The 22748-nt window shown below is 54.6% G+C and overlaps 1 protein-coding gene across 11 annotated transcripts in view; it reads right to left on the reverse strand.

Moving 5' to 3' along the window:
- Positions 1–279: 279 nt before the first annotated feature.
- Positions 280–22748, reverse strand: part of TCOF1 (treacle ribosome biogenesis factor 1) — a 38101-nt gene continuing 15632 nt past the window's right edge. For 2 of the 11 annotated variants that reach the window (XM_047851117.1, XM_047851064.1), the window contains exons 14-28: positions 18182–18319; positions 17801–17986; positions 17520–17723; positions 17219–17359; positions 14666–14776; positions 10233–10419; positions 8843–8961; positions 7284–7397; positions 6707–6953; positions 6103–6185; positions 5412–5592; positions 2966–3514; positions 2238–2335; positions 1517–1560; positions 280–704 (exon numbers count right to left, since the gene is read on the reverse strand). In XM_047851117.1, coding sequence (XP_047707073.1) covers positions 1534–1560; positions 2238–2335; positions 2966–3514; positions 5412–5592; positions 6103–6185; positions 6707–6953; positions 7284–7397; positions 8843–8961; positions 10233–10419; positions 14666–14776; positions 17219–17359; positions 17520–17723; positions 17801–17986; positions 18182–18319 — 2385 coding nt within the window. In that variant the 3' untranslated portion in view covers positions 280–704; positions 1517–1533. The other 9 variants (XM_047851073.1, XM_047851051.1, XR_007150542.1 and 6 more) reach the window with 8 other exon arrangements.

A 22748-nucleotide genomic window follows, 5' to 3' on the forward strand; every position in this document is an offset into this window, starting at 1 on the left:
TTCGTGCCTCTGGGTACTTGCCTGGCCTGCCCTAGCAAATCGACCATGACCGTGCTTGAGGTCCCCTTAGCTGAGACGCCCTTTCTTCCAGGAAGCTTTCCTTCCCCACCGATTCAATACCTGGGGGCACTCTGAAGAGTCTCCTCTGACAACCTGTCTGTCCCACTCACCAAAGCATCCCAGAGCCTTGATGTGTAAAGAACAAATCCTGAGCGATGGTTTGTTCACCTGCAGGTGTTGGCCAGACTCTCCAAGAATAGGTCAGCTGCAAAACGTCTGTCCCCGATGCACTAGGAACTCCCACCTTTCCTTCAAGCCTTTTATTTTGAGTTGTTACAAAAAAACCACAAACAAAACAGGGAAAAAACTGATAGAGGAGGACAAGGCCTCAGCATCAGCCAGAGACCAGGGATGGAAGGAGCTGTAGGCTGGGCCTCGCTAGGTCTGCAGGGCAAAGAGGTGCAAAGTCCCAAGGCCTCTGGGCATGTTGTGTTTGAAGGGGGAGGCAGGTCACTTAAAAAAATATATATATATACTGTACACATCTATATGAAGCGTTCGGTGTCAGGACAGAAGTCAGACGTGGAATCAGTGAGTGGAGGTCACTGGATCTGGATTCATTTCCTCCTCTTCCTCCTCGGACCAGCCTCTCTGCAGGGCTCCCTCGCTCGGCCAGCACGGACACTGCAGCTGGCTGTCGTCTTCTGGGGAGGGAGGGAAGCTTAAAGATTCAATTCCAACCCATGGTGGGCAGAGGGCAGAGGCAGGCGGCTGGTCACCGCCTGGCTAAGAAATCCCCAGGTGAAGGAAACACCCAGATGGAAGATTTCTGACCTTTTTCTCCGAAGAGAAGAAAACCAAAGCAAGACCTGGTATCTTGGTCTTGCAGGGAAGGAGCATTAACCACAGAGGGCACTTGGTGGCCCTGCCCGCGTCCCAGGAACTGGGCTGAGTGCTCTAGCGAGCCACTTAACCCTCACCACACCCAGGCAGGCTGGGCTACCCCCATTTCCAGGAGGCTGCTGGCTGCTGGGGCCGATCGGCCGGGTGGAACACTCAATCCCTCCTACCACCACCCCGAGAGCGAGCCCAGATCCCCAGGAATGGCCTGGCCTGACTAAATCGTCTTCCTCTGCCTCGGACGATGCCCTCAAAGTTACAAAATCAAAAGGAAAAGGAACTAGACAGTGGTGGGGAGAGACCAAGCCGTATCTGACCTCAAGCCTCATCCTCACATACAAAGAGGCACTAGCCCCGTGCCCGGCTCCTAAGGCACGAGCCGCGCGGGCACCCAGGGAGCTCCGTGTTGGTCACTGCCATTGCTGTTCTGGACTCTTCTGATTCTGCAGCTCTGACTTCTGGCATCACCTCGCTGGTCCCACTGACCTTGAGGGACGGAACCACTTTCTCCAGCCCGCCTGCCCGGCCCCCTGTGACCGCGCCAGATGCTAGAGCTGCCCTCCCACCCTCACGGGGGAGGGGAGGTCAGCAGGGATCCCCGGGCCAGGAAGCATACCTGTCCTCTTGTGCCCCTCACACAGTCTGCTCCGCTGTCTTCTTCTGTGAGGGAGACAAGTAGAAGCATGTACTGGAAGCATCTCCCCCCCTCCCCCCATGCTGCCCCCACCGGGAGCGATATGATGGTTCCCTCCTGAGGATTCGTGGCTCCCCGAGAACAGATATAGGGGTCCCCAAGGGCAGGGATGGGGCCCCATCTGCCCAGGAAGGAGCCTGGGTCTCTGAGTAACAGATGCTCAGCTTTTCTGAGCACAGCTGAAGCCCCGCTGGCCGAGGAGAGAACTGCACCCATATAAGGTGCGGCGCACCCTCCACTCCCACCTCACCTCATGTGATCGGTCTTTGGAACCCATAATTCTGTGGTGAGGATACCCTGCGAGCTGGGGTACACACATCCCAGGGACGGCTTCCTCTCACCTCAGCCTACCTGGCTGGCCTCCAGCTCCTGGGGGCTCTCCTTCACCCACCCCAAGAACATCCTTCTACCTCACAGACCTCACGGCTTCCACACGCACAGACCTTGTCCCTCCTCAGGTGGCACCTGCCTTCCCCTGGTCCTCTCCAGTGTGTCACAACTCGCAAACCCCCACCCTCTGGACCCCGAGAATGGAAAGGGGGCAGGGACCAGGTCTGGTTCACCCCACCCATACTCTTGACATGCACAGGATGGGGTCTGGATCCTTTTTCTGGCCAGAGACCCCCCGAGGAACCCATGCTACCTTTTTCTTCTTTTTCTTCTGGAATGGTGAGTCAGGGTCTTTGGTTGAGGCCTTTTTTGCTTTCTTCTTCTTTTCCTTTTTTTCCTTGTCTTTTTTTTCTAAGGAAAGAAAGTAAACCTCTTTAGTACCAGAAGCGGCGGGATCAGTATGGAGACAGGGCAGGTCTCCAGGGTCCTAGAACCCACTCCTGCCGAAGCCAGGTCCCGGCTCTCCCCACACATCGGGGAACCATCCCAACACAGACCCACAGGGCTCTGTGACCACCTGCCCTGGCCTGAGAGCCCGTGGGGCCCGCCTCAGGGTTTCAGCCCCATCCACAGACCACTTGGACTATTTTTAACTCACTTTCTAAAACTTCTACACATTTATTTTAAAAAGCTACATTCTACCCATAAATGGGAAGGTCACCGAAGGTACAGGGCTAGCGTGGGGATGACAGGGGGTTCCACTGCATGCGGGCACATACAGAGCTCGAGAGGGGGCCGCTTCTGGGAGCTCTGAGGGGAACCTGCTACCTAGGTGCCTGGGCCCCTGAGAAGCCGGAGCATCGCCCCAGAAGTCAGAGCCTCTCTGGGGTCCAGTTCTGGCTTTGCCACTACCTGCCCGGGGGCTGCAAACAAACATTCCTCAGCCCTTCCCTTCTGTGCAACTGAGCGCTCGCCCGGGCTGGCCAAGCGGGGACCCGCTCTCAGCAGGAAGCGCGCTCCTGGCTGCGGTCCACCACTTACTCTTGTCGGATTTCTTCTTCTCTTTCTTGCTCTTGGGGTTGCCCTGGTCTCCACCCTCCACCTTCAGCGTCCCCGGCTCCCCTTCTGGCCTCTCCTTGGCCCCCTGAGAGCCAGGAGACTCTTTTTCCTTCTTCTCCTTGATGTCACCACTTGCTCCGGCTCTCTTGGATTTCCCCTTAGGAGTCCCGGAGGCCTTTTCTGGCGAGACTGCACCCTCCCCGCTTCCCCCAGCCACCGGCTGCTTCTTCTTCTTGCTCTTGGGGGCCCTGGCAGCCGTCTGGTCCTCCGACAGCTTCCGCTTGCGGCCCCCCCGGGCCTTCCTGCTGCTCTCCTTGGCGGCATCCGCGGCCTTCTTCCTTTCCTGCTCCAGCAGCTCCGTCAGGACCTTGACCACCGAGGCCTGGAGTTGGGCCTCGTTCAGGGGCCAGGGCTCGTTCAGGAGGCGCCGGCTGATGTCGCCCTGCAGCGCCAGCGTGGACGCTTGGGGGCTCCCAGCCTCCTTCTTGGGCTTCCGGGGCTTCTGAGGCGTGGGACCAGCCTGTCTTCTGCCTATGGAGAGAGGATTTGGGGTCACAGATCAGGGAGAGTCAGGAAACAGACTCACTGTGTAAGAGCCAAGGGTCTAGGGACACGACCGACCTCCCCTGATGTGGTACAGACAGGGAAAGGGCAGCCCAGTGGTCACTCTGCCCCAGCAGGGTCTCCTGGCTCACACCTTTCCAGCAGCTTTTAACTTAGCTCTTTTCTTTACTGTTTTAAACTTCACTCTCTTGTCTCCTCACACGAAAAACCCGAGTCAGGTTGGGGGTGGAGAAAGACTCCAGAATGTTAATTGAGGAAGGGGCCTGAATCTGTCAACAGAACACAAGGTCAGACAGGAGGGAGATGGTCTTGTCCAGTCAGAAGTCCAGAGCTGGGAGGCAAGGGCCTTGGATTCCAGGTTTGACTACCGCCAGCTGGCTGTGGGACTACGCTCCTCCCAGGGTCTCAGTCTCCCTGTTTGTAAAGTAAGAGCTCAGATGAACAATGAGGGCCCTATTCCAAGTCAGAGACTCACGGTGAAAGCTGGGCAGGGGACAGGGCAGCTTGGGGGGTGACGGGCATGCTGTATAAGCACGTGGCGGCTGACTAAGCAGGTTTGCTGCCTGCCAGAGTGACTTCTGGTACAGCCTTTGTTTAGAATTTTCCACGCCTCTGCTCTCCTTTGATAATTGTGTGCTGACTACACGTGTGAAAAAAGCCTTCCACAGCCCCCTCTAAAATGTCTCCCTGTCGCACCCGCCTCTCACAAAGAACACTGGGGAAGAAAGTGAGCAATGACTCCTCTGCTGACCCGTGCCGGCAAGCTGCAGTTACAGTCACGGAAGGGGTGTATGCGGGGGCCGACGTCGGCAGTGTCCCAACGCTGCCCCTAACTTCCCAGGGGACTCGGCAGCTCTATACTGTGTTCTGGGCTTCACGGGCACGAGAATGCCTACACGCAGGGCTCTGGAAGGTGCGCAGGTGACTCGGCCAAGCTCCGCATCACGGGGCTGGGGGCTGTGCCCCACAGCATGCACTGGGCCCAGGGAGCAAACTCTGAAGCGGCTCTGGCTCCAGGGCTGTGGTGGGTGAGGGGAAGTGGACACGGCAGGCTGAGCAGAGGGGGTCCCGGGACAGAGGGAGGCCCAATTCGGTCCTCTGCTGCTTCCTGGCAAAGGTCGGGGTTGGAGAAGGCGGCTGAGGAGGGCAGAGTTTTTGCTGGCAACCTCCTCCTCCAGAAGCCCACTTGTCTGCTTCCTGTCTACAAATACCCTGGAACACCAAAGCTGGGGACTGGATCCCTAGAGCTGGCCCAGGCATGCCCACCTGAGATCCCTGTCCCTCAGCCCTGGCAAGTCAGGGCTGGCGGATGCCCCTGGCCGGGTGACCTCAGCACTCTAGTCTGCCCTAATACCACGTGACTATTTTCTGTATGTGCCATGCCTTGACGCTGACTAGATGGATCTACCCTGCCCTGTGTTGTTTAGACACACAAGCCTAGACTGGCCCAGGGTCTTGTCTGAGGCTTTACAACAAATCAGTCCATCACCGGGGGTCTCTGCCACGTGCTAGCAACTTCTCCAAACGTGGCTCCTGCCTTTTGTCTGAGCTCCCGAGTCCTTACACCCCATACCACGAGCCCAGTTGTCAACAGGCACAGCTAGAAAGAGCCAAGACTGCTCTAAGGCAGGGCTCACCCTACCAGATGCACCAGCATCCCACAAAGCTGGATAACTCGACTTCCAGGCTGTCTCGTATCATAACGGCCAGACACCTGGGCGCTGGGGCACCAGGCCCTGCTTGGAAAGGTCCTGGTGACACATACAACCCTATCGGTAGGACTATTCCTGAGGGAGAAAAAGAAGGGGCCCACTGCCTTGTCCCACTGGGTCCCACTGGGTCTTTCCTGTGGCCCTTGGCTCACCTGTTTTAGGGGATATGGTGCCTGCTACTTGTTGGGGCTCCACTTCCTGCTTGCCGTCTGGGGCATCTTTGGTGGCGGGAGTAGAGGAAGCCGAGGGGTCGAGATCTGTCCTGGGAGTGGCCTTTGAAGCCTGGGAATTGGCCAGAGTTGGCCCAGGGGTCACATAACCTGAGAGGAGAGACTGAAGAAACCCACTGTGAACGAGGTTGGAACCCTGCCCCACCTAGCCCTGGAGCACAGGGCCTGCTAGGGTGCCCCTAAATGGGGAGCCCCTAAGGTCGGGCCACCCTGTCGGTGGTGGGCACATTAGCCCTTTGTATGGGTCTCCTGCACTATTTTAATTAGTACATATTTTCGTCAGGCACATTTAAAAAGACAATTTCTTACAGCTAAGGCAAATGGAAAATCACTAGCGCTTGCCGTGTACAGAAGATAACCTTAAAGAAATCCCATCTGTTACAAAATATCTTCCCTTCCGGGACTCATCTAAAATCAAGGCAAGCCCTTTCTACAGACTCAGAGTCCACTATTCATGGCCTTAGGCTGAAATAGAGCCTCAGCGGAGGAGACAGCCTGGCCTCGGGGACACCAGGCCCTGCCGCGGGGGATGGCTTCGGCCTAACAGGCATCAGGTGGCCTCGAGCTCCCGCCCCAAGGCCCCTGAGGTGCCAGCCCTCTCCCTGGCAGTTACCTGAGAGGGTGCCACCACCTCGTCCTCACTGGACTCTGCTGTGGTCTCCTCCACCAAGGTCTCCGTTGTGGAGGGGGCCGGACCTACTGGAGGAGCACAGGCACCCTGTTGGGAGGCCGGCTGCGTGGGGTGAGGCAGAGCCCTCCGGGAGGCCCCAGGAAGGCCTGAGATTTCCACATGCCCCCCGCCCTCCCGCCCAAGGCTTTACCTGCTCCTATGACTCCCTTCCAGGGTCAACGGCTGTTTGCAGCCTTCTAAGTAAGACATCCAAATGCCAAAACCTTCTGTTCTAATTCCTGAGGCCCTACTTCCGCTTCTCTGCTTTTCTGGGGGTGGGAAGGGGGCATGCCCCTGGAATGCTGGGAGACCAGTTACGAGCCGGTACGAAAAAGCTGGGAGTGGTCAAACAGCGGAGTCTGATATCACTTGGACCAACCTCCTCATGGGGTTGCACAGGTGGGGAAACTGAGGCCCAGCATGGGATGACTAGGCCCAGGATGCAGAACAAGTGAAGATCCAGAGCACAGGCCTGAACTCAGGGCTCCACCAGGCCATCACTCCCCTCCTCTGGGCCCGCCGAGCCTTCCCCTCCTGGGACCCTCACCCAGTCTGTGGGCCGAGGGGACCATCTGGGGCCCATCAGCATCCTCCTCACTCCCTGAAGAGCTGCCGCTGCTGTCCTCACTGTCGTTGGAGGTCTCAGAGGCCTTGGCTCTGGGGCGTCCTGCAGGGGTGGCCGTGGCCTGCTGGACCACAGGAACCTCAGGTTTCCTGAACTTGTTGGTCACTTTGGCCTGCACAGGGGCTCTTTGGGGACTCATCACAGGGAGTGTTCCCAGAGCACTGTCAACCTAATTTGGTGAAAAAAGAGAGTGGAAGGAAAAAAAAGAAGGGAAATAAGTCTTGGTGCCTCCTGAACACCCAGTTACCCTACAGCTAGGCGACTGTTAGCTGCTTTGCACCCAGGCCTCAGCCCTCCCACAGATGCTCAGACCAGGGAGCAGAGAGTGCGGGGTATGGGGATGAGACAAGTGTACACGTCACAGTCACACGGCAGGCAAATGTTGGCCCTGGGACTCGGGCCCCTTCCTGGGCCCTCCCTTCTGCGCTCTGTAATCATTCATCACTGTCCCCTCCAGGGTGGGGCCTGGCCCCAACACCACCCGGCTCCCCCAGCTCACCCCACTTGAAGACGGGGTCCTGGCAGCAGGAGGCTGGGCCTCACTGGCTTTCTGGGCAAGGACCTTCAGGGCGGCCTGAGTCAGCGGGAGGTGAGCAGGGTTCCTCTTTGTCACCTGTGGACAGCCACAGGCAGCCCTGAGACTCCCAAGTTCTTAGGATGCCATCTATGCCGTGCCCTGGACAGATACTGGCTGGCACGGGAGGGGACCTGTAACTGCACAAGGAGCCATGGGGCTGGAGTGGGGGACTGAGGGACAGTCAAAGGGGCAATGCCACCATGTGGGCAGAAAATGGGGCCAGGCTTCAGGTTATAAGCTAATCGTATCGTTCTCAGAGGATCCAAAGGCTTCTAGCCCAGGGGTCGGAAGCAGCTGGGCCCCTACCCAAAGTCCCCCAACCCCATCCGAAGCCTTCACAAGGGACAAGTCTCTAGCTGGGTGGCTGCAACAGCCTCCTCAAAGTCTCCCTGGTGCCTGCCGCTCCTGCTTCCCACATGCGCCAGCAGTTGGGGAGAGAGAACTGGAAGAGAGCTGGGCAGGGCCCCCCCTGAAAACCTCCAGGCCCCCTCTGCTGCCGCGTGGCCCCCACCATGGCCTGTCCGGCCCGGCCCCTCTCGTCTTATTGCTTCCTCCGTCTCTTACCCCCAAGCACCTCCCCTGAGGGTCCCAGCACCTGTGCTTCCCTGGCTGGAGAACTCCCTGGCTCGCCTGCTTCTCTAGCCTCCTTGGGGAGGCCAGTCCTGCCAATCCTTCCTAAAGCGGCCCATCCCGTTGTTCTCTAGCTTATATTCTTTCTTTCACGCACCCACCAGTCGGTGAGTACTTTTATTTTCTGGCGTCCTCGTTTGATGGCCTGTGAGGGTAGGGATGCTCTCTGCCTTCTTCCTGCTGCATCCCCAGTGCCTGGCACCATCTGCTGGCTGAACGGCCGAATGGGTGCAGGCTGTTGGGTGCAGTGACCGCAGCCCAGCCACCCACCCAACAACCGTGCTCCCTCCTGCCCTCTCAGAAGGGATGAGGCGCAACGGGACAGGAAAACTAACCGCTATGGCCCCAGGAGCAATGGACCGGCTGTGAGGAGACCTGGGTTCGGGCCCTGAATAATCCTGGACAAATCTCAACTGTCTTGTTGAAGGGCAGCACTCAGCTCCATTGTTTGAACAGTGAGCCATTAACTCTACCCTGCTCAGGCTTCTGGATTTAGGCAAAGACCCAACAGAAATGCACTGAAAGTGGTGAAAGCTAGGAAGTCACTGCTATCCACGCTACAAAAGTGCAAGGTTTGTTCCCGGCAATTCCAAACTGAGAGAGAAAAAGAAACCAAAAGCACAACCGAGCCGGAACGGCTGCCGAGGGGTGTGCGGGACACGGTGCTTCGGACGACGCTTCCTCCTAGCTCAAAGGAATCCAGGAACCCGGTCAGGGCCGGGGGGTGTGGGGGGGTGGTGGACAAAAGCAACGGCAGTCCCACCCAGCAGCATGTGCGGGTACCGAGGGACAGAGGGCCCCTCACCCCTGCTGGCCTGCACGGCCCTCCCTCTCCCTCGCCTGCCAGGTACCTGAGCGACCGGTGCCTCCTGTTTCTTGCCTTCCGACACCCGACCGGACGCCTCACTGCTGCTGGCTCTGACAGCGGGCCTTGGGTGGGCCATGAGCGTGGTCGAGTTTGTTCTAGTGGCTGAGACGGAGCGGGGCGGGATGTAAGTCAGTGCACGCAAGAGCAATCCCCGATATCAGCCTGGGGACCTGGCCCAGGGCTCATGTCATCCGCAGAAGCCTGTGTAACGCCCTCCCTCAGTGTTGCACGGAGGAGCTGTCACCATCTCACGTTACAAGCTCAGGGTGCTGTGGCAGTGACCCCAGGATTTCCCTTTGCCCCTCCCCATTCTTCTGTCTTCGACGATGCTCCCCCTCAGCTGGCCAGGCCACTACTTTGAGTAATGGTGGGGAGTACCGGTACCAAATGGGACTCTGTGCATTTAGAAGAGTCTCCACAACAATAGCACGGTCATCTGCAAAGGCTCAGGTCCACGTGTTCACCGCAGCACCACTTGTGCTAGTCCCAGAGCCCCCAGACAAAACCTTTCGCTCCCTCTGGTACGGCCCTGCCTACGTAAACTAGGCTAAGTCCACCCGAGGGACTGCCTTGTGGCCAGCAGGCATCCCATGGTAAATACGTAACATCAAAATATGTAAAAATTCCTGAGGGTAACATACAATGTGATCTCACTTTACAAAAACACATACAAAGCTTAAGTTTTTGTAAAGTTAACAGCTATAAAACATCAACAATTATTCCAGACAGTGGGGTTACAGGGACATTCTTTCTTTTGTGCTGCTCTGTGTTTAATTAGCCTACCAAGATCAGGTATTGTTACTATCTTCACAAAAAGCATTACAATATTAACCACTTTCCTGATGTCGTCGGTCGTACCACAGATTCTCAGAAGTAAAAGAAACCCCAGATACGGCACTATCTCCCCCTGATAGATGCAATCCTTGCCTACAATGGTTGGCTGGGGATCACCTAACCCTCCTTACATACGAGCAAGAACAGGAGGCTCACTACCATTCTCCCTGTTCAGGCCATCATTCACTACAAAGCCCTTCCTTAGATTATGTACAAACTTGCTCTGCAGCTCCTAGCCACTAGCGTGGGTTCCACCCCTTGGAGTCGGCACACAGAAGTCATGGCAAATACTCCTCCAGAAATGGAGATCGGAGGTAGTTCCTTATAGGGATGAACCAAGCCCCGCCTGAGCCACATGCTGTGTTGACTCTGTCAGCATCCTCTCCCCTCCGGGCCTCGACAGGGTCTGTGCGTGTGGATGTGCTGGCTGGTGCATGTGTGTGTGCGTGCGTACGTATGTTACGTGCCGGCGGTCCCTCCCAGGTGAGCCTGGCAGGTGCGGCAGGGGAGTCAGCCCTGCATTACAGGCCTGTGCTCACCGGGAATGGAGCACTGCGTAGCAGGGATCACATCCTCATCCTCGCTCTCAGAGGAGGAGCTCCTGGCTGTGCTCTCCGAGGCCCGGGCCTTCCTCGGGGTGTTTGCAGCTGGGGCTTGTGTGGCGGTAGCAGCTGGGCCAGCTGGACTACGATTAGGGTCGACAAAAATCAGAGGGGGTTTAATCACCTTGAAAAACAAAAACAAAACATACCCCCCGAGTGATTAAAGGCTTGGCCAGGCAAAGGGGAAGTTGGGTGGGGGTTTACAGGGCAAGGGGTCCAGAGAGCTCAGGGCCGCTGGGAAGGCAGAGGCCATTGCAGCCGCCCAGGGCACTCCTGGCTCACCCTCAGGCCATGCACCTGCTAAGACCTGCACCGTACCTCACGGCTCAATAGGAGCCCATTGGACCTTCACAGGAACCCCTGAGGTCAGCAGCAGAAGCTCCATTGTACAGGTGAGAAAACTAAGCTCAGAGAGGAGAAAAGAACTGCCCAAGGGCGCACAGCTTAACTGAAACACAGCCAGGGCCAGATGCCCGCCCAGCAGGGTGCTCTAAGCACCACGCCCCTCGGCTGCCTGGGCCCTAACACACATTCACCTGAGGAGCTGTGCATCATCGAGCTGCCCCCACCCCAGAGACTCTGATGCGGCTTCCTGAGACGCGGCCCAGGGTGCCACCACCTAGCGACACAGAGCCAATGTCTTCAACAAACAAACCGCACGGGGGAAATACCCAACACATTAAGACCTAAGGGACTCCATGGAACACACCAGATGTAAAGAGTATTACTCATGAGACAATCCGGGAAATGGAGACACTGACTTTGCGGGTCAGCTTCTCAGGGGTGATGTTGGATGGTGGCTGTCCTTTAAAAAAAAAGGAAGCCGGGGTACTGGGGAAGGAGCGGAGGGTTTGCGGGAAGCGAGCCTGGTCACGAATGCAGACCCGCTGAGGCTGGGGAAGACACGTGGGGGTTCTTTGATGCTGTTCTATCTTTGGGCAGGCTTTCCATCTTCCAGCGAGACAGCAAAAGACAAGAGAAAGCGGCAGCTCCTTGGGATCCCGCGGACCAGGCTGGGGTCACAGCTCCAGTGGATATGCCCACCGCTCGCACGCGCCCCTCGCATACATGGAGCCAGGAGTCAGGCCGCCAGATGAGCCCACCTTCCACCCTCGGGTCAGACTCGGTCTGAGCTCCACTCCCTGTCTAGCCCTGGGGGGAAACACAGGAAGCAGGAGCAGCAGGAGGAAGTTGCCCAAGGCCGACGTCTAGGGCCCAGTCTTGCCCACCTCACCACCCTGCCTACCTCCAGGGCGCAGGGGGGCAGTGGGAGAGGCACCGTGAAAAGTAAAGCAGAGGGGTAACCGCGGAGGTTGGAAGCTTTGCTGGGCTGGGGCCCTTCCTACCCTTGCCAAACAGCCTCCCCCGCGGCTGCTCTGATCTGCCACTTCCAGAGCCTGCCTTCCCACATGATGAAAGAGAGAAGGATGGAAAGTGGGAGAAGGCTTACAGTTGAGGGAGGGGGGATCTATATATATGTGAGAAGACAGAAGAACAGATTGTCGGGGATGAAGAGAGGCACCGAACGCACCAAGGCAAACAATAGCGTCTGGGATGTTAAAAGCAGCTCGGCAGCAAACGCCTCCTCCTCCCTGCTCCACCTGCCCACATGGCCTCTGGGCCGGGGGCGGCGCAGGGGGCCTGGCTCGGAGGGCAGGGACACGACAGTAGTCCAGTGGCAGTGGATAGTTGAAAAGGTGGGTCATGCAACCCACAGATGAGGGGAAACCCGCCTCTGATCCTCCCTCTGCCAGACTTCACCATGTGGCCCAACCCTTGAGCTTCGTGGGCCTCAGTTTCCCACCTGTTGAAAGGGCTATTAGTAATCCCAGCCTGGGCTTGCTCACCAGAGGGGCTCTGATTCGCTTTGGAAACTGCAAAGCACAGCATACACATACAGAGGTGACAGTCAAAGACTCACTGGAAGCTGAGGCAGCCTGAACGTTTGGCTGGGCCGCCCTGTGGGCACCAAGGGCCCAGAGGGAATGCAGGGACTCCCTTCCCACTGCAGAAGCAAACCTGGGGATCTTCTGTCAGAGCTGAGCTCTCCAACTGTGCCCTCATTCCAGTCTGAGGCAGAGTGGAGGAGGGGGCCGACTAGCCCAGGCTGTTAACCCCGCGGGGGGCAGGGGAGAACAGAGCCAAAAAAGCACCCCAAGAGCCTCAGAGAGCTGCCTGGGGCTAGTTAACAGGTTCTGGGCCAGCCCTGCCCTAAGGGGCCAGGAAATCCCACCCTCCAAGGAGGAGCCTGGAGCTTCGGTGGTTCACCAGCCCCCAGGGAAATGTCACCCCACGGGCTGAGAAGGCTGAGGCTCAAGAGAGGGCAAGTGGCCTCACTCAGGGTGACCAGCAAACTGTGCCAGAGCCGTACTGGAAGTTAGTTCTCCAGGCACCAGACAGGAGCTCCTTCCAGGACCAACCATGCCAGGGCTCCCACTTAATGCCCTAATTTAGCTCCTTACAGGCTTTTTTCTCTGACTCCACCGGAAACTCTGAAGGCAGGGCTTAGGTCTTAATACAGTACCTGCCCCAGACCCTGGCCTGGGGTTAGCAATGCCAGCACCACAGGGCTGAGCCACAGACCACCCCCAGGAATTCCTCTCAGAGAAAGAGGCTGGAGCCCATCCCTGCAGGTGGGGAGACTGAGGCACAGTGAGGGAGCCTGGGAATGGAGTCACAATCCCCTCCCCGCCTCCCAGCCTGAGGCTCTGCCCACTACCCTGGCATTGATCCCTTTTCCCCACTGATGGGCTAATAATAAAGACAGAGTGAAACTTGTCAATAGAGAAGTGCTTGACAAATGCATAATAATGATAATAATCACAGCGCGCTGAGGACAGAGGCGCTAAAAACCCCCAGTCAGGAGGAGGCTGCGGCTTCCCCAGGCTGTGCCGTCTTCCCTGAATCCTAGGGAAACGCGCAAAATGTCAACTTTTGTCCTTCTTTTTTAACAGGGACTCCAGAATCTTCAGGACTAACGTACCAATTAAATGGTTCAGTTTAAGCGTGATGTTCATTGTAATTGTGTTAGTCCGCCCCCGCAGAGAAGGGCGAGGCGGCCCCCTCCCTCCCAGCTGTCCCGATCCGGAGCAGAGAAGGCGGCCTCGTAAGGGTGCCATGGAGAGCTAGAGGGCAATGCTGAACCGCCTTCCTCCTTCCCTGGAGAGGAGTGGGGAGGCAGTGCTGGGCAGAGCACGGACGGCCTGGGTTCAAACGCCAGGTCTGTCCACTTGGCACTGGCCGTGTGATGCTGGGGTAGGTCGCTCGACTTCTCTGAGCCTCATTCCTTCCTCCTTAAAATGGGAATAAAAGAGGGACCTACCCTCACAGGGCTGTTGTAGGAATTACACAGAATAATGAAGTATGGCGTTTAGCACAGTGCCTGGCACACACAAAGTGACCAACAATGTCAGATGTAGCCATTCATCAGGATTTTTATAATCCTTGCTACTGAGAAGAGAAAGGCAGTGAACCCCATGCCCCACCACTCGGGGTGTGCAAGCACATGTGAACTTGCTGATGGACTGGTCAGCACATGGTATGGTATGTGCAGGAGACGGTTAAGGAGACCCCACTCATCTGGTAACTGGAGGACTTGCGTCCCTGAGGGGACCTGGCAGAAGCTTCTAGGCACTTGGGGCTAGAGGACAAAGGGCAATTTTAGAAATTGCTAGAAAGGCTGGGGTTCACACAGGCCTGAACACCAGTCTTGTAGACTTAGGAAGCTGGGGAGACCCGGGGGGCTTGGTCCCAACCTCAGGGGTGCAGCTGGGGAGGGCTTGGGGTGCAGCAGAGCACGTGAACGTGTGCCACAGGTGCGCCAGCACGGTCTGCCCCCTGGCTTCAGACAAACCCCGTGGGGAAGACTCCCAGGGCCACACACGAAACAGAGAGATACAGGGAGGCAGGGGGCCGGCGTCTACCTCCGCCTTGGCTCCTTATGGGTCACGGGTATTTGGGGAATTGACTGCAACTCACTGGGCTCTGACTCCTGACACAGCAAATGGGCAAAAGCACGTGCCCTCCTACAGCAGAGCACAGACGCAGGAGGGGGACTGTTACTCTGCCTGCTTCAGTGGAAACGTCTGGGCCTCAGAATGGTTAAGATGTGCCCGTGGTCACGGAACTGGTGGCCGGGAGAGCTGGTGTTGACCCTACACTGGCTCTGAAGCCTAATGTTCAAGGATGCTCTGTTGCCCCCCTCCCAGGGGTTACTGTGAAGATGGATGTATCAAAACAGAGGGAAGAGTCCAGGAAATTGTGAAGTGCCGTTTAAATGGCAAAGAGCTGCCCTCGCCCCCACTCCACCCACCTGAGGCCCACTGCCCTGCTCTGAGTCTGCAGTGTCTCAAAGAGAAGGCAGGGCCTACCTGGCTGGCCGGGAGCTCCTCGCCACTGCTCTCCGAGGACCCTCTGGCATTCTTCTCTGGACGTGCTGGGGCCAGGGTCTTGCTTCTGGCAGTTTTGGAGTCACTCTCCTTCTGAGGGGACAAGCAGATGGGTAGGGGACAGAAGGTGTTAGCTGAGGGGGACCACAGCCGGTGAGCAATGACCCTCACACACGCTGGCTGTCCACGGAAGGCAGCACGGCCCCTTACTACATGCACAGGAGGACAGCTGCCGGCTTGGCCTGCCCCATAGCCAGTGGAAACACAGGCTTCCACTCTGCGAACACCCCTTCCCGAGTGTACTCTTGAAAGGGACGTGCGAGTCAGACCCACTAACAGCTGAGGGCTGGAGTGCTGTTGGCCAGGCGTCTGAATGAGGACAGAGCAGCCCAGGATGAGGTTGCAGAGGTGAGCCAGCGGCCCCAGCACAGCTCACATCTGGCTGTGACACCCCCAGGGAAAGGCAGGAGCCAGCTGGAGGTGGCCCAAGGCTGCCATCCCCTCCTGCCAGGCCAGGCATACACGAGGAAGGCTGGCTGGGCAGAAGCTGCTGTCGGGGGGCCAGAGGAGCAGACACCGGGGGAAACCAGCTCAGGGGAGCCCAGGGCAGGGCAGAGGCCCCTCTTCACTACTCAGCCCAGCACCAAAGTGGCTGAGCCACCTAGATTGCCCGAATCCAATTTCTCAAGAGACACTAGAAGATCCCGAAAATGGTGTCACTTCCTAATCTTTAAATGGGTCAGCTACAACCCACGCTGCAACTGCCATGCCCCCATGTGTTCCTTGCTAACAGAACCCCAACTCTGCTCTGGTAGTCTCTCTGCCCCCCACCAGGCTCTGAGGAGGGTGGCCCTTTCTCCCAGCCAATCACAGAACCACAAGACCCTTACCAATGAGCAGTTTGGGGTTGTTTGTTTTTTTTTTTTTTGTCAGGGGAAGTACATGTCCTAGATCTGGACAAGGAGATAAGGGGTAAGGAGGTCAGCTGGGGGACTTCCTAGCTTTTCTGGAGGTGCTGCAGCCCTGCCCCGAAAATGAGGCAGGTAGAGCATAAGAAATCGAGGTTACCAATGATGCCGAGCTGAATGGACCACCTTTAGAGCAGCGTTACCCCAAAACGTTGTACCCAAAACTAGGAGATGGCCAATCCCCTTTAAGCTCTTGCAGTTAGGTTTTCTCCTGAAGATTCAGATGTCCTGATACAGGAAACCACTTGAAACTTAAAAAACAAAAACACACCAAAATACTGCATGTCTAAACACGGCTGGGACCCTTGTGTCTTAGTCTGGCACTGAGGCCCCCCAAAAATGGTACTGGTAACGAGCAACTAGAAGTGACTATTGCCTACAGGATGGCTGGCCTTTGTGGAACACACCTGACTTCACATCCTTTCCCCTTGGCAACCCCTGCCCTCGGGCCCCAGAGTGCCTAGCTCCACTTTTTTGTCTGGTGAACCCCTGGTCTTCCTTCCTTCAAGTTCTGCTCAATCATCTCTTTGGGCCTCTCAGAGACCTGTTCTCCCAGTTCCATCGGACAGAGCACTACCAGAATATTCCTCAATAATACAGCCACTTCATCTTGCCCTACTGACTACAGGTCCCACTGAGGGCAGGGCCAACATCTTTTATCCCTCTGTGTCTATCAGCAAGAGAGGGCACTCGTAGTTGGTCTCGTGCATTGAAGGCAGAAGTCAGTGCTAGGAGTGCTCAACAGACTTCTTGGTACTTGTTTCACATGTGAAGAAAACAGGAATCTAAGTGGGGATGGGGCTCAGCCTGGCACAGCGATTCCCCTTAAGAAATGAAGATCTGGGGGCAGCTGGGTGGCGCAGTCGGTTAGGCATCTGACTTTGGCTCAGGTCATGATCTCATGGTCATGAGTTCGAGCCCCGCGTCAGGCTCTGTGCTGACAGGTCAGAGCCTGGAGCCTGCTTTGGATTCTGTGTCTCCCTCTGTCTCTGCCCAACCCACTCGCCTTCTGTCTCCGTCTCTCTCAAAAATAAACATACATTAAGAACAAAAAACCAAAAAACAACATGAAGATCTGGCCACCCGAAGGGTACATTTCTACAAGGTCACAACTGGCTGCTGGAGCTGACAAGGACCGTGTTTCTAGATGGGGCAAGAGCTCTCCAGTTTGCCCTGGCTGCCACCACCCGCTACGGTCTCTCCTGACACCGAGGCTCGATGCTGACCACCAGGCCTATGTACATCATTTCCAGCATATGTCTGAGCCCGAGAAGTCCTGGAGTTTGTCCCCCCTGGACTTCTACAGGACACAGCTGCTCCTGCTGCATTCTGCAAACAGAAGGAAGACCGACCGGAAAAAAAAGTTCGTTCCTCATTCCCTCCCTCTCTCCACTCCCCAGGCTTCACACCAGATGAGCTCTCCGTGGAGAGATGTACACGCCTACATGAGGGCCCAGGTAAGGGACGGGTCTCCCTCCAGCTCCCCAGGGGACGCATGGTACCTGCCTCCCAGTCCAAGCCTCCTCAAGACTCCCTGTGACATCTCTGGATTCTTGGCCTTGTTTACCTTGGCAGGAGTCATTGGCCTAGGCTTCTGTGGGGCCGGTGTGTCCACTCGTGCTGGGGGAGCCTTGGTAGATTTAGGAGTGCCTGCGACACCTTTCGTCAGGGAGGCCTTGCTCTGGGGGTGGTTTACAGCAGGTTTCACCTAGAGACATGGAAGACAGCAGGTGGGATAAGGATCCGGGAGTCGCAGCCTCGATCTGGTCTTCATTCCTCACCTGGCCCCAAACCCAAGTTCTAAGCGAGGAGTCGGTGGCGGTGGCTCAGAGGCCCCGCGTGGCAGCCGCCTCCTCCTTAGGCCTCACCTGGGCTGGTGCCGCCACCGCCTCCTCCTCCTCACTGTCAGACTCCTCCTCACTGCTGCTCTCCGAGTCCTCCTCTGGCTTCCTGGCCTGGGTGGCCACGGCTCCTGACTTCCCGGGGGAAACTGCTGCAGCCCCTTTCCTGGCGAACCCCTTGCCAGGGGCTGAGGCAGTTCTGACCTGGGGGGTCTTCCCAGAGGGCTTCGCCTGGAGTGAGAGAAATAGTCAGGGGAGGGAGTGAAAGGGACAGCACGGGGCTGCTCTCGGTCCTCCCCGGGCCTCACCTGAGCGGGGGCTCCCCCGTCACTGTCTGACTCCTCTTCGCTGCTCTCCGAGCCCTCCTGTGGGCCCCCGACTGGCCCCGGCTGGGCCTGGGCTGCCGTGGCCACTGCTTTCCCCAGAGCTGCCACAGACCCCTGGCCCCTCACTGAGACAGCATTGTTCTGGGGGGTTCTTGCTGTTGGCTTTACCTGAATCGTGAAGAGGTAAGTGTATTGGGGAAGGAAGTCGACAACAGGGTTCCACTTCGATTAAGCCCCACCCACGATGTGACCGTACGGAAGTCCCTTCCGCCCGCGCAGGGCCCTTGTCCAGGAGGAGGCAACTGCTTGGTCCTCCTCTCCACCCCACCTCTGGCACCTCCCGGGGCTTCTGGTCCCCCTTGCCTTGGCCGGGGACTCCTGTTTGGCTTGAGCTGCTGCAGTGGCCATTTTTCCGGGAGCAGACGCTGCCCCTTTGGCTGAAGCTGTTCTGGTGGAAGCTGGGTTGGCTTTGGTCTGTGGGGTTTTCGCTGAGGTCTTCACCTGGAAGGAGAAACAGGGATGACAGAACGGACAAGGTGAGGTGCAGCAGGGTGGTTAGCCAAGAACACGGATTCTGGAGTCGGAGGCCCGAGCTTGGATTCTTGTTCCTCCATTTAATGGCTATGTGAAGTTGGGCAAATCACTGACCTCAGTGGGCCTCAGTTTCCCCCTCTGTAAAATGGAGGTCATAACAAGGCCCACCCACAGGGTTATTATGAGGATTAAATGACAGATTCATAATGTTTAATTAACATGGTGCCTGGCACATAATAAGCACTCCTGTAAACTTATTATCGTGAGCACTTTTCTTAATGTTAGCTAAGTACAAGCCTACCCAGAGCACAGGTGTTTTCCAGGCCCCTTTTCAGCTAGGCAGCCATGAATTTAACTTCTGGCTAACAGAATGGAAGTTGAGTACACGATTTGACATCCTTACACATGCAAAAAACATGTGTCTTCTTCCTCCCAACTGGAAGAAATGCTGAGGTAACAGCTGGAGCTCAAGCAGCCATCTTAGTCTAGGAGGAGGGAGCCGACACTCAGCATGGCAGAACAAGATAGAAAACCACTGTTGTTTCTTCCATTTCACCTAATCTTAGCGGCTATCCAGGTGATCCCCAAAAAGCCTGTTGGGGGTATCCAAGCAAACACAGACTAGAGAGATGAGAGCAACAAAGAATAAAATCTCTGACTGTGAGATTGTTGATAAGAGTATGAAAGCAAAGCCTGCTGATGTAAAGTAGAATGAGGAATTTGACAGCCCGTCTAGGCCCCTGACTCATTCAGAGAGGCCACCTAATCAGTGACATCCCCCACAGCCCAGCTTCCCTCATCCACACAAGACCAAGTGAAATTAAGAATCAGGACTTCAAGAAAGAAAACCCTTTAGAGCACAGACTGTGTCTGATAAAGGTCAAGGTGCTCATCAGCACCAAAAAGTCATCCTGAGGGGAGTAATGTGTTTACCTACATTTAAGAAAACAAAAGACACCAGGACAAAGTTGACCTAACAAGTCTCAGTAAACTTAAAAGGACTGAAATAACACCAAATATGTTCTCCTGCCACAATGGGATTAAATTAGAAATCAACCACAAAAAGTAATCTGCATAGTCCCAGATATTTGGAAGTTAACCCACTTCTAAATAACCCATGGGTCAAAGAAGAATAAAAAACCCAACATTTCAAAATTCATGGGATAAAGTTAATGCAGTCCTTACAGGGAAATTCACTGCATTAAACACTTACATTGGAAAAAAAGGAGAAGGACCCGGGTGGCCTCCAACTGCTTTTTTCTGCTCAGGTCATGATCTCACATTTTGTGAGATGAGTCTGGAGTAGGGTGTAGGGCTTCATGATGTCAGTGGGGAGCGGGGGGGAGGTGGTATGTGTGTGTTCCACTAGCCTGCTTAGGATTTTCTCTCCCTAACCAGCCCCCCCACCCTCTTGTGTGCGCTCTCTCAAAATAAATACGTAAATAAATTTTAAAAAAGTAAGAAAAAGAGAAAAGAAAAACAAGAGCTACAATAAACAATTAAAGATTCCGCCTTGGGGTGCCTGGGTGGCTCAGTAGGTTGAGCTTCTGACTTTGGCTCAGGTCATGATCTCACTCATGGTTTCTGAGTTCAAGCCCCACATTGGGCTCGCTGCTGTCAGCCCAGAGCCTGCTTCAGATCCTCTGTCCCTCTCTCTGTCCTTCTTTCGCTTGTGCACTCTCAAAAATAAATGCACATCTTAAGAAGCTAGAAAGAAAGAGCAAATCAAACCCAAAAGAAGGAGTAATAAAAATAAAGATCAAAGCAGATGGGGTTAAGTCTCCAGCTCTTGATTTCAGCTCAAGTCATGATCTCACAGTTGTGAGATTAAGCCTGTATCGGGCTCCTCCTTGCTGGGCATGGAGCCTTCTTAAGATTCTCTCCTCCCTCTGCCCCTCCTGCCCCCCACTTTCTCTTAAAATATACATACATATATATATATATATATATGTATATATATATATATATATATGAGTGGAAATTAATGAAATAAAAACCACAAAATAAATCAATGGAACCACAAGTTGTTTCTTTGAAAAGAACAACAAAATTGGTAAGTCTTTAGCTAGGCTGACCAAGAAATAGAAAACACAAATTACCGAAAATTAGGAAGAAGGCAGGACATCACTATAGACGCTATGGAAATTAAAAAGAATTATAGGGAATATTATGAACAAATTTATGCCACCAAATTAGACAATGGAGATGAAAACACACAAGTTTCTAGAAAGGCAGAAATTATTAACTGTGCACAAAATCACTAAAAGGTACAAAATAGAACTGACTCAAGAAGAATGAAAACCTGAATAGACCAATAGTCAATTTTCAAAATTGATTCAGTAATTAAAAATCTTCAGGGCACCTGGGTGACTCAGTTGGTTAAGCGTCCAACTTCGGCTCAGGTCATGATCTCACAGTTCTTGAGTTTGAGCCCCACACTGGGCTCGCTGCTGTTACCGAAGATCCGGCTTTGGATCCTCTGTCCCCAGCTCTCTCTGCCCCTCTTCCCCGCTTGCATGCTCTCTCCCAAAAATAAACACTAAAAAACCAAAAAATCTTCCACACACAAAAAATACAGGCCCAGATGGCTGTATTGGTGAATTCTACTAAGGAAGAAATAATACCAATCCAACATAAACCCTCAGAAAACAAAGGAGAGAATACCACCCAACTTACTTTCTGAGGCCAGTTATCAGGGCGATACCAAAGCCAGGCTAAGACATCACATGAAATTTACAGACTAGTATTCCTTATGGATATAAACACAAAAACCCTTAACAAATGATGAGCAAACCAAATCCGGCAAGAAAAAGGAGTATACACCATGACCAAGTGGGATTTATCACAAAAACAAAAGGTTGATTTAACACCTGAAAACCAACTAAGCATAATACACTGCATTAATAGAACAAAGGAAAAAACCAGTAAGATCACTTCAACAGAAAAAAGCATTTGACAAAAATTCAACTAATAAAAACTCTCAACAAACTAGGAATAGAAAAGAGCTTGGGGCACGTGGCTGGCTTGGTCAGTAGAACATGTGACTCTTGACCTCGGGGTTATGGATTCGAGCCCCATGAGGGTGTAGAGATTACTTAAAGATAAAATCTTTAAAAAAAGAAAAAGAAAAGAACTTTCTCATCCTGATAAAGGGAATCTTTGAAAAATTTATAGCTGACATCCTATTAAACAGTGAAAGACTGAGTGCTGTGCCCTAAATTAAAAACAAGGCAAAGGTGTCTGCTCTCACCACTGCTACTCACCATTGTACTGGAGGTTCTAGGCAGTGCAGTAAGACAAGAAAAAGAAATAAAAGCCGTCTAGATTGAAGAGGAAAAAGTGAAGCTGTCCTTATTCACAGGCAACAAGATCTGTATATAAAAAAACCCTAGGGAATCTATAAAAGCCATGAAAATTGATAAGCAAATGTAACGTCATCACAGGACGGAAGATCAACATACAAGGCAAGGTCAGACTCCAAAGGCACTCTACCACTCACGCAGCCATTCCTCACACTCTGACTGACCAGCTCTCCCACCCTTCTCACACAAAGGCTCTCTTCCTATAGCATTTCAACCGAGAATCACCTCCTTCCTTGGTCTTTGGCACATCTGGTTTTCCAGAACCAATCCTGTCTTTGTTACGTTATTTTGAACCTCAGCTCTCACATAGATGGTTTCCTTTGAGCTGGGTGAGGTCTCTGAGCAGACCAGCGACTACGTGTCTCACTTCTGACCCCAGCTACACTGAACAGTGTGGAACCCACTTAGTATGTACAGACAGCATTTGAGAGTGAGGCCACACAAGTGTTATTTCACTGAATCCTCCTAACCCCGTAACAGGGGCTTAATGAGCCTTATCCTCCAGACAAGATTCCCATCAGACCCGCCGGTCTCAGTGGGGGCAATTCAGGCCTCTTGAAATTAGGCAAGGCACCATCTCCTGACAGGGCACCAGGCTAGAAGGCTGGGCCCCTAGAGAGGGATTAGCCGCTTTGTTTTGCACCTTGGGAGGAAGTAAGGCCCCACAACATAATCATGTCTGTGGTTGGAAAAGTTTGGGCCAAAATGTAGCAGGAGAAAGCATAAAAGGCAAAGGCTTCTGAGGCGGGCACGCTGGGGCGCAGGCCCAGCTGACCCTCATTGGCTTGCTGAGCTGAAGCTGGTCAGCAAACAACTCTTCTAAGCTCTAATTTCCTCCTCCAGAAACGAAAGCAAATGAACACCTATCTAACGGTATTGGTGGGAGGTTCAGATGGGGAGACAAATACTTAGGCGATGGGCACAGTGAAACTTTTCAGGTGTTGGTCTGGAATGTGTCTGCAGCGTGGAAACGGGACAAGAGCTGCTGGGCTGGGACTCCAACAGGGCCCACATGCACCTGTCAAATCACAGGG

Source organism: Prionailurus viverrinus, chromosome A1 (genome assembly GCF_022837055.1).
Source record: "Prionailurus viverrinus isolate Anna chromosome A1, UM_Priviv_1.0, whole genome shotgun sequence".
NCBI classification, from domain to species: domain Eukaryota; kingdom Metazoa; phylum Chordata; class Mammalia; order Carnivora; family Felidae; genus Prionailurus; species Prionailurus viverrinus.